Below are 10,422 nucleotides of genomic sequence, written 5' to 3' on the forward strand. Positions count from 1 at the left end.
AAATTCCTTAAATGAAGCAGCAAGTCCCTGACTCTACTTACTGTGCCATACTCCCCACCACAAAAAAACTGTCCCAGGACCTAACCTGCCCTTCCTCTTCCTTGGATTCTGTCTGTTCACTTCCTTGGATTCTACTGTTCGCTTTTTGCTCCACACATTTTACACTTTGGAATTGTTGTCCTAGACTCAAGCTTTTTGTATTCACGTTGGAGGAAACTTTCAATATCAAGGGATCTCTGTGATGACAGCAATAAAGCTGAAGGTGAGCAGATTTTTAAAAAAATTTCCTTCCTAAAAAGACTTTCTTCAAAAACGGTTTTGCATTGACATTAAAAGGACAGAATATTTTTTCCTGAGAGAGAGCTGGGGCGTGTTGTCTTGGAGGTCACATCAGCATCAAATAGTCTAGACTCTCTCCAGACATTAAAGGCTACACAGGTCTGTGGAGAATCTCTGGCTGTCCAGAGGAGATTCTTAGAGAACTGTCACTTGGAGAAAAGAATGATTATGATTGAAGGACATAAGCCAGAAAGGATACTATGAACAAAGAATTCTGGGGCAAGTGGAAAAAATGGGGGCTTGATCTAAGATCAATATAGTTCCCACATTTAATTAGGATTCAAGAAAGAAACCATTTACATGTTATCTTTCTTTTCAAAGCCTCATACTCTTATATCATTGCAGATGAGTAGGCTGAATGACTAATGCGTGGTATCAGCAGAGGTTTCTTGAACTGTGGGGCACAATATAACATTATTTTGAGTTAGACAATTTTACTTTATACCAGGAATATCACTTTATGCACTGTTAAAATTTGTTTGAAGAATACCCAAATACAGAATTTCTTTACCCATAATGAATTTGTGTGTGTTTACACGGTTTTTGTGTCTCGCATCAGTGGAAATAAAAGATTGACATTGCTACCCACTCAACCAGGCACTTTTAGACCACAAATCAGGATGAGAAAGGACTGCTAAACGCAAAGAATGCAGAAATAAAGACTACCGAGAGGTGGCGCTGTGGTTAAAGTACACTTGAATTTTGATTACAGCGAGTGTATTTACTCCCTACCTCTCAGAAGAGACTGTTAGCCATTATCGCTTTTGTATTTCTATAACCACACATCAGCAAATAAAGCTTTCTGGTAATACACTCCCACCTACTCTAATCTACCAGGACATATTTAAAGACCTCACTCCGCACAGAATTAGAGTTGAAGCACCTCCTAAAATGTAGGCCCTTGCAGCCTAGAGCTCTGTATTCAAAGTTTTAGCCATCTCACTTTCCTTCCTTCCACAAGCAACTACTGGGATCCTTTGGATAATCACTCAGTGATGGCTGAACACGTATCTGGTTAAATTTCTCACATTCCCTTCAGGAATTAAGATTTCATTTTAGCGTATATAGTTCAGGAAAAATACTGAAAAGTACCACAGTTCATTATACATCTATGCATTATGTGTTCTATCTAAGAAAATCATTTTAAAAACGGAAAACTAAAGACCATTTGGCTTAATTTTCTCATTTGTACATGAGAAAAGTAAGCCCAGAGAAGGAAATTTACTTGCACATAACAAATCATAACTTAATTGTAGCTCCCACTAAGATCTCGTGTCATCTCATTTTATTGTAAATTATTAACAAATTGAAAATGAATCAGGGAGTTCAAATGTATTATTTGTTTATGGGGTTCCTTTCCTCATTTGGTTTTTCTTGACTAACCTTCAAGCAGCATTACATCTTTTCTAAGTTTGTCCTTAATTAATCATGCCCATCTGCAGCTGTTTTCTGTGTAGGATATTTTAATTACTATTAAAAATGTTTTTTATATGCACACAAAGTGAATTGATCATAACAGTGCAATTTTAAATACAAATCAATAAAATTAATTCATTTAATTTTAAGAAGATAGAATTTAAAAATGAGTATTCGAATTGATATTTAAAATGCCCTCTACCTGATTGTATGGGCAATAATTATTCTTTCTTATGCAGCCTTAATCATTTTGACGGTTTGAAAGACAGAAATCCCCCAAATAGACACTAAAACCATAGATGTTCAACATCTGCATTGTCTCACCAGATTCTCCTTCAGGTTCCTTTCCTCAATCTGGCAGTACTGTGTGTAATACAATATGAAAACTTGTCCCACAAGGCTGGTTTTACTTAATGATACTTAGCAGAAGGGCTTTGCACTTTCATGATAATTTCCACCAGAATAATCTCTCTGGAACGTACTAACAATAATCAGGCCTAATATTAGTCTCAGTTTGGAGATTTATTAAACCTATTTAGCAGAGTAAAGTCTAATGCCTAGGTAACTCAAGCATCTAGGTTGTGCTTCGGCCTTGGAAAAAGACTCTCAGGCTAGCACCCTAAAAGCATTCCTCAAAACCTGATTTATAGTAGAAGTGACATTTCTTACTCTCCGGAGGCTGTGAGATCGCAAATCTTGCAATTACATCCATTGCTTTGGGGGGCTATGAGAATTTCCGCCTCTCATCCTCCACAGTGAGGAGGGTGGTCGGGCAAGTCTTTCTCCCTGAAGTTTTCGTCAACTTTTAAAATAAGGACCGTGCTCCTACATCACTAGCAATTGACAAGGACCTATGAAATGTCTGTTAGGCACTTTCATACTCGGGTAAATGGGGGGGGGGGGGATGAGGGAGGGTAAGCAGGAAGCATTTAGCTAGCAACTATTACTTCCCTTATCTTTCTACCTTGTTAACTAAGCTTCCACTACGATTCACAAATCTCCAATGTCGTGAATTAAAGAAACAACAACAAAAATCCTCTTCTGTATTGTGGGTGTGCGTGTGCATGTGGGGGACAGAAGTCCACTGCCCTAAGACGCAGGACTTATCTTCCCAAACAGGAAGAGACCCATTTCTGAGAAAGATGAGAAGTTTCCTAAGGGTGCCCTCTCGGATCGAGGGGATGGCAGTCCCCGAGGGGCAAGCGGGCGCGGGTCCTCAGGGTCCCCGAGCGCTGAGAAGGCAGGTGGCGGCCCCCTCGCATCTTGGCTTCAGATCCCGGGTTGCGAAGGGCAGCCCAAGCGAGTCCCCGGCGCCAGGCACCCAGGTCACTTCTCTCCACCTGATTCGGGCCCTTCCCTTCTCCTCTGTCGGCCCGCTCCGCCGCCTAGCTCTCTCCCCCGCCCCCCGAGTCTCGTTTCAGTCATCCCTTTGTCCTTCCCCGGATTGGCAGGTTTTATTATTCCGCCTGAACAATCCGGCCGCCCAGTGGCTGAGGGTCGCTGACGTCGGCGGCAGAGCCGGGGAGTAGTTGGGATTTTGCTCTGTCAGTAACACATGTGTAAGAGCCGCGGAGGGAGCGAGCGAGCCGGCTAGAGGCCAGCGCCGCAGCCGCCGCCTCCGAGCCGGACAGCAGCAGCCCCGGCAGCGGCGCAGGCTCCAGCGCTCCGGGCCCGGCCGGCCGCAGCCCCGACTCCTGGGCGCGCCCGCCTACCGGCCTCCGCACCGTCCGCCGCCGCTCCCGGGGCTGTTGTGTCTGCGGCTGCTCCGGGCCGGAGGTGCAGGGAGCTCAGTCGAGCCGCTGCTGCCTGCCCGGAGCGAGCGAGCGAGCGCGCGGGAGGGAGGAAGGCGGTGGCAGCGGAGGAGGAGGAGCGGGAGGAGCGCGGGCGGGGGCGGGGGCCGCCGGGCGGGGGAATATACAAAGTGAAGCCACATTGCCAAACTTGCAGCAGCGATTGCAGCAGTTGCTGCCGCTGCGCCGCGCCTGAAGCCGCGCCGTGCGGGCCGAGGGCTTCTGCAGCTGCTCGCGCGCAGCCGGAGGCGGAGGAGAAGGACGAGGACTGAGACTGACACTTCTGCTCCCGGCCGCCTGCCACTTACGCGGGGCTCCCCAACCCGCCCAGAGCAACGCGATTAAAAAAAAAAAAAAAAAAAAAAAGCCGCCCTTAGCCCCCTCCTCCCCTTTCCTGCTTCTGCGAGAACTCCCTCCCTCCTTACAGCGCCGCCAGCCCAGGCGCCCCTTCCCTGGAAGCCGAGCGGCTTCGCTCGCATTTCGCCGCCGCCGCCTCTCGCAATATTGCAATATAGGGGAAAAGCAGGTAAGTGGGTGGCTGGGGAGCCGCGGGCCGGGAGCGGGGAGAGGGAGGGAGGAGGCCGATTCGGGCCAGGGCTGTTTTCTTTGGCTTCCTTACCCTGACCGTCCCAAATTGCAAGTAAACAATACGTCGGCTTAGATAAAGCGCGAGTCTGAAACTACCGAGGCCGGCCTGCAAGCTAGCGCGGAGGGCAGCCCGGGGCCGCCAGCTTTGTAGCGGTTCCTGCTTACAAAAGGGCTCTTCTTGGAAACGGGGCTGGTGGGGACCCTAGAGGGGGTGGGGATATTTCTGGTTCATAAGGGAAAGGCAAGGGGTACTTAGATGAGGATTTCAGTATGAGAAGTAGTGTATTGGGGGGAGTGGGGGTGGGAGTAGTCACGATACCCCCCCTTCTAGTAAATACTATTTTTGAAACAGTGGCAGGAAGGAGCTAAGTGAGCAGGATTCGGTATTGCTGGTTCTTTTTAAAAAATTCCTTTTGGTTTATACGTCTTTTGTTCCAATCCAGGAGAAATCCGGTGAATCACCTAATTAAAATCAAGACATGAATTAAGCATCCATTTTTGTACTACAAATTGCCAGCGTTACGTTTGTCCCTCCCTTGGTCTCCATTAAAAAACACCAGAGATGTTGTTAAAGGGGGGCAGATTTTGCCTCTAGCTGCCAGTTCTGCTTTCTATTTCACTGACTATCCCAGGACCTAAATTGCTTGGCTATGTAATTACTAGAGTATAAACCTATTTAACTTAAAAGCTTTCTTTTTTTTTTTTTTTTCCAACTCTAAATGAAACTTGATGAGGGCCCGTCCTTAGTTATCAGGGGAGTCAGTTTCTGGTCAGTCCTCTTGATTCATCTCTTTTAGATTTAATCAGCATTAAGGTATTGCTTGTCCTTAAGAGCTTTAGCTAATGGGGTTACTGGATGCTTTTCTCAGTGTAATGTTTCCTTTTCAAAAAAAACATATATATTTACCTCTCACTAAAGATGGGGGCGGGGAAGAGCTTGGAATCTCCTCCCTCCCTCTCCTTTTAAAAAGGAATTCGGAGCGATTAAAACGTGGTGGGGGGGGGAACAGTTTAAAGACCTAGGGCAGGAAATGCAGATTCATTTGGGTTAGGGCTGAAACTGTAACAAAAAGCAATTCCTCGAGTAAATGCATCAGATAAATCAATTTACATAAAGGTATGATGCATTCGGATAAATGCAATGCTAATGGGTTTTAGAGTGGTCCTGTTTCCAAAGTCTCAGGGTTTTGTTACAGCTTAATTGGTGCATTTCTTATTCTGGTTTATTGTGCGGTCACTGGACACACGTTCCGGGACTCTTTCGGAGGAAATGTGTTTAAAATCGGCCTATTTAAGGAACCGGAGTCCTTGTTTCGTTCCATCTTCCTCGTTTTTCTGCAGCAGCCAAGTTGGGCCGGGGACAGGCAAACTTCGCCTTCTTCTGAGGTATCAGCTGAATGTCTTGAGCAGATAGCCGGGAGCCTCAGGGGGAGCCCACACTCTCAGCTTACTGAGGACAAAGACAAAACAGTCTGCTTAATTGGCAGTAAATAACTTGATCTTTTTATAGAATAAGTGACTGGAGGAACACTAGGACTTTATTGGACTCGGGATTGAAGGCAACAAATTAATCGGTTTAGGCTAAGCTTTATAAATTGATTCCTATATTATACCCCGGTTGCATCTCTTGTGGCATTCATTAGAAAGAGTGGGGAATTTTTTTTTTAAAGCAGTTTTTGGTGACGGCAGGACGGGCCCGAATTTAACTTGTGCATCCCTTAATGGTGCCTTCTCGCACATTATCTGTAACACTGCCCCCCCCACCCCCCTTTTGGAGGAACAAAGCTTTAGCATTTAAATTGCTGATCAAGGGCAGATTAGTGAGACCAAAGTGGAGAGTGTTTGTATAGGAAGTTAACAGGCATCCTAAAGTTCAATGATCTATTATTCTTGCCTGTGTCCTGAAAACCCAGAGAAAACACTCATTGATCTTCAAACTGAAATGAGATTTGGAACAATAATGGGAGATGGCGGTCACCACAATGGCATGTGAAAGGTGCTGCTTAAAATACGAAAAACCAGTTTCGCAACTTTACACACTGCACCCCCCTCCCGCCACCTTGCCTTCCCTCCCACCACCACGCTCTCCATCTCCCGTTTGCTCGCCCCTCCCTCCTTCTCTTTCGGAAAACCGAACTATTTCCAACTTGTGAACTGCAGCTGCACTTCCCAGGCCAGCGCCCGGGAGGGAACGAGGCTCCGGCGGGGCCGCCGCCTCCCCACTCCCCTTGGCTCTCTCCCGGGGCTCGGCGGGGGTTGGGGAGGGGCCGGGCGCGGCGGTGGGTGGGTTTGACCCTCATTTGCTGGAGGCGGGCGGCGGCGGCGGAGGAGGGGGCAGTGGGCGGAGGCGGGGGCTGGGAGGAGGCGCCGCGAGGGGTGGAGCGCGCCGCGAATCCTGCTCTCGGAGTTTTGACAGTACCGGAGCTGAAATTGTCAGCGGCGGCAAGCGCAGGAAAGTTGAGAGGAGCTCGTGGCCCCAGAACAAAGCTTGAGAAAAGTAAACAGGCGGCTGCTGCCGGCGAGCCTCCCTCCTTCCCTCGCCCTCTCAGCCTCCTTCCCGCCCTTGCCCTGCTGCTTCCTTCCAGCAGCTCTGCGGGGAGGAGGGGAATGGGCTTGCTCTTCCTCCGGCGATTACTAACTTTTGCATCGCCCCTGTTTTGTCTTTCTCTCCCTGTCCCCTTCCCGCCCTCTGCAGACCATGGTGAATCCGGGCAGCAGCTCGCAGCCGCCCCCGGTGACGGCCGGCTCCCTCTCCTGGAAGCGGTGCGCAGGCTGCGGGGGCAAGATTGCGGACCGCTTTCTGCTCTATGCCATGGACAGCTACTGGCACAGCCGGTGCCTCAAGTGCTCCTGCTGCCAGGCGCAACTGGGCGACATCGGCACGTCCTGTTACACCAAGAGCGGCATGATCCTTTGCAGAAATGACTACATTAGGTAAGGCTTTGCTGCCTTTCCTGGAGAAGGGCGAGCAGAGCAATGGCAAAGCCAAAGGTTAACAGGGTTGTGAGGAAAGGAGTAGGCACCTATGGGAATACATTGCAGCCTTCACCTCAAAAATCTTCTAGTTGACGGAATTTAAGGGGTTCAGGAAGCATGTGTTAGTCTTCCAATATCTGATGGCAAATTAATGGCAAATGCCATACTAAGTAAAGACCGTCTGGTGGGACTGGGCCATTAGATGTGCAAAGGTTGAGCACCCTCTGGTCCCAGAGTTTTAAGTGGTCAGCCTCAAGTGGACTTTAGGCTAAAAGCAAACATTTCAAGCGGGAGTTAGCTGCGTTCTTAAAACGCGGTAGGAACCCACGGAGACAAAGATTGACTTAAAAATACAAGTGTAGTTTTTGAGAAATGATTTGTCTATGGTGATGGCTTATTATGATATTTACATAAGTATCTTTAAACTTTTTTTGAGTGGAAAGTTGTTGATTGGTTCTTTGTGCTCCTTGTGAAAAATGCTAATTATCCATCAGTTTAAAGACTTGTTAATTCTTACAGAGAAAAAACCCCCAAGAAATAAAACCTAGTGGTAATGTCTCTCTTCATAGTGTTATGCATAGGCTTGCAATAATTCAGTTAGTGTGTAGTTTGCGATGTAGAATTTGCAGTTTTTTTCAATTGAAGCATGTTCAGGTTTTGGGTTTTTTTTGTTGTTGTCGTTTGTATCACTGCCCTTGATCCCCAACAGAGATTTAGAAAAAGAGGCTATAGAATTATACTAATCTTGCATTTTAAAGCAATGTATAGGAACATTCATATGTCCATGTAAGCAGTCTTTTCCAACAAGTTGCAGTGCAATTAATGGAAAGCATTCAGGAGGTCAGGTGCCTATAGGATCTTTTCAGGTGAACTCAAGCTACTTAAACTCATTAATTTGAAAGGAGGCATTTGAAGGATTACACATTTAATTTGAGTAAATGGTTTGATAGACTGATGCACATGAATGCTTCTAAGAGGTGTTCTGTTTCAACATCCAGTAATTAAAAAAAAACCCACACGCACACAGTTGATACTAGAAAATCGCACTTTTAAGAAGAATTTCATCCTATGTAAATTTGTCCTAAACCTTTTTCTTGTAAGTGATTAGTAGACAATTTTCTTCTTCAGTGTGGGTTAATCAATGGATGAGACATTTTCTTCAAAGTTTAACTCCATTGTGATTCACCTTACTCTGCGGCTAATATTGCAGAAGATCCCAGTGCAGTTCGGAGCTGAGTGTGGATATGTTTACCCCAGTGATATCATTAGTGTAAAATGATGGAGTTAAATGACATTAAGTTATTTTGATAATACAACCTGTGTCCACTCTGCTGGCATCCTCAATCAGTCAAGTAAAAGAAATACAGGAAGGGAGAGGGCTTTTATTTTTAAATTAAGATGGCAGCATTAATTTCACTAAGTGTTCTTTTAGAAGTAAATGTTGGAAAATCAGAGGGAACATGGGTAATGCTTTCTGGTCCTCCTTCCAAGCAATGCCATGAGCTTTGACAGTATTGTAATTAAATAGAAAGCAAAACTGTGGTAAAAAAAAAGGAGTGTGGTTTGAAGTGGAAAAATTGAGTTAAGATTCCGTGAATGGTACATATTCATCTCTTCTCCAAGTGCCTTAAAAAAAAAAAAAAAAAAAAAAAAAAAACACCGTCGCTTCTGATTACAACTAATTAAAAAGAAGATGGGTCCACTTGTATTCCCCCAAGACAAATTTAGGCAAGTGGCTCCCTGGGAATTGTGTCCATGCCATTCTCTATTCTTGGGGCCAAATGTAAATGACGTTTTGGTGTTTTCCTATGCCCTAATGGACTAGTGGAGGATATGTGCCCAGCCCTGAGCCTTAATTAATCGGATCTATGTTCTTACTTCCTTTTTTCCCTCTGAATCTGGAAACTGGAGCCAGGCTTCCTCTTGAACTAGATGCTACCCCGAGGACCTTAGATCTTTCTAGGAGAGATGAGTTCTAGCTCAGTACCAGATTGATGGCCTCACACTTTGCTCAGGGCTCACCAGCAGCTGAGCCCCTCTTCCCCTCCAATTAAAGAGATTACTGAAGTCTTCCTTCAGTGTTCCTTCTCTCTGCCCATCAAGATGCCCAAAGGGTGGGAAAGTGGGGAAGCGCAGACGTTCTTGTTCCTCTCAGTTATCCCCTCCCCAATCTCCCTCAAGTCCACTTGTTGGAGAAATTCTCAATGCCGCAGGGACCATGAAGAGTGGAGTAATCTGCTCGCGCACCGCCAGGTGAAGGGGACCCCTAGGTCCGGCTGAGACCACGGAGCTTAGGGGCTTTTAAAGTGTCTGACTCAGACTGTGGTTTTTTGAAAACAAACAAGGACTAGCTAAAAAAGCTGCAGGAGAGCCGGGAAAGGCCGGCCAGAGGACGGGGGAGGGGGCTGCAAGAGGAGGGGGCGCCTTCACCAGTCCCCTCCCCTTCTGCGGCCAAGTGTCTTTGGGCAGAGCTGGGCTTCTGCCTCCTCTCCCTCCAAGATTTCAGATAAAGCCGCTGCCTTGCTGCGGCGAATCCGCACAATTAAAAGCTTTAATTAGTGGCTCCTCCATTTTCTTAGTTCTGATGGGCTTTATCTAATGAGATCTGGTCTCTGGCTTAGATCTGCTCCGAATGACGTGTCCGCAATGAATGAGAGCTGCGTCGCAAACAAAACATTTAATTAACAAAATTGGCCTCTAAGAGAGGGAGGGAAAAGGATGAAGCGGGGGTTGTAGAGCGGAGGGGGAGGGTGGGTCTTAAAGGGACCAACGTCTGCATGCCCCCCACTTTGTCCTAAGACTGCCCCCTCCCCCACCTCCGGTTCCCGACCCCTCAGCTCCACCCAAGGGCCCCAAGTAGCTCTGGAAACTCCGTTTCTCTTTTCTCAAACCCTCTTTCCTCCACCCCCACCTCGGGCCCGAAGACTGGCGCGGAAAGTGCAGCGAGAGAAGGAAGTTCGGAGACCGACGGGTGGGGCTTCAGGTCCGGGGAGGGCGAGGAAACGCGCCGGAAGCTCGGGTGGCGGTAGGCGGCGGGCCCTCGCTCGCTGGGCCGTCCGCACCCGGGCCGGCGCCGCCCGAGGCCGCAGTCAGAGCGTCCAGCCGGCGGGCGGCTTCGGGCCCGCGAGGGGGCGAGCGCAGGGCGGGAGCCGGACTAGCAGGTCGCGCTTTTTTTCCTCGAGCTCTGCTCGGGCGGTTCACGTGGCGCCCGCAGCCGCAGTGAGCGCGGCGCGGCCGGGGGTGGGGGCCTGGAGCGAGGGTGGGGAGAATTGGTAGTTGGTGGTGGAGGGTGTGTTTGGGGAGGGGGTGGCGT

At 47.8% G+C, this 10,422-nt stretch overlaps 1 protein-coding gene across 5 annotated transcripts in view; it reads left to right on the forward strand.

Moving 5' to 3' along the window:
- The first annotated feature begins 3,305 nt into the window (after positions 1–3,305).
- Positions 3,306–10,422, forward strand: part of LMO4 (LIM domain only 4) — a 20,605-nt gene continuing 13,488 nt past the window's right edge. Inside the window, exons 1-2 of one of the 5 annotated variants that reach the window (XM_002751040.6) lie at positions 3,306–4,071; positions 6,829–7,067. In XM_002751040.6, coding sequence (XP_002751086.1) covers positions 6,832–7,067 — 236 coding nt within the window. In that variant the 5' untranslated portion in view covers positions 3,306–4,071; positions 6,829–6,831. Of the gene's footprint in view, positions 4,072–5,348; positions 5,520–6,282; positions 6,417–6,559; positions 6,631–6,828; positions 7,068–10,422 lie in introns of those variants that run through there. The other 4 variants (XM_078333047.1, XM_035252053.3, XM_035252054.3 and 1 more) reach the window with 4 other exon arrangements.

The sequence above is a fragment of the Callithrix jacchus genome, chromosome 7, assembly GCF_049354715.1.
Source record: "Callithrix jacchus isolate 240 chromosome 7, calJac240_pri, whole genome shotgun sequence".
Taxonomy (NCBI): domain Eukaryota; kingdom Metazoa; phylum Chordata; class Mammalia; order Primates; family Cebidae; genus Callithrix; species Callithrix jacchus.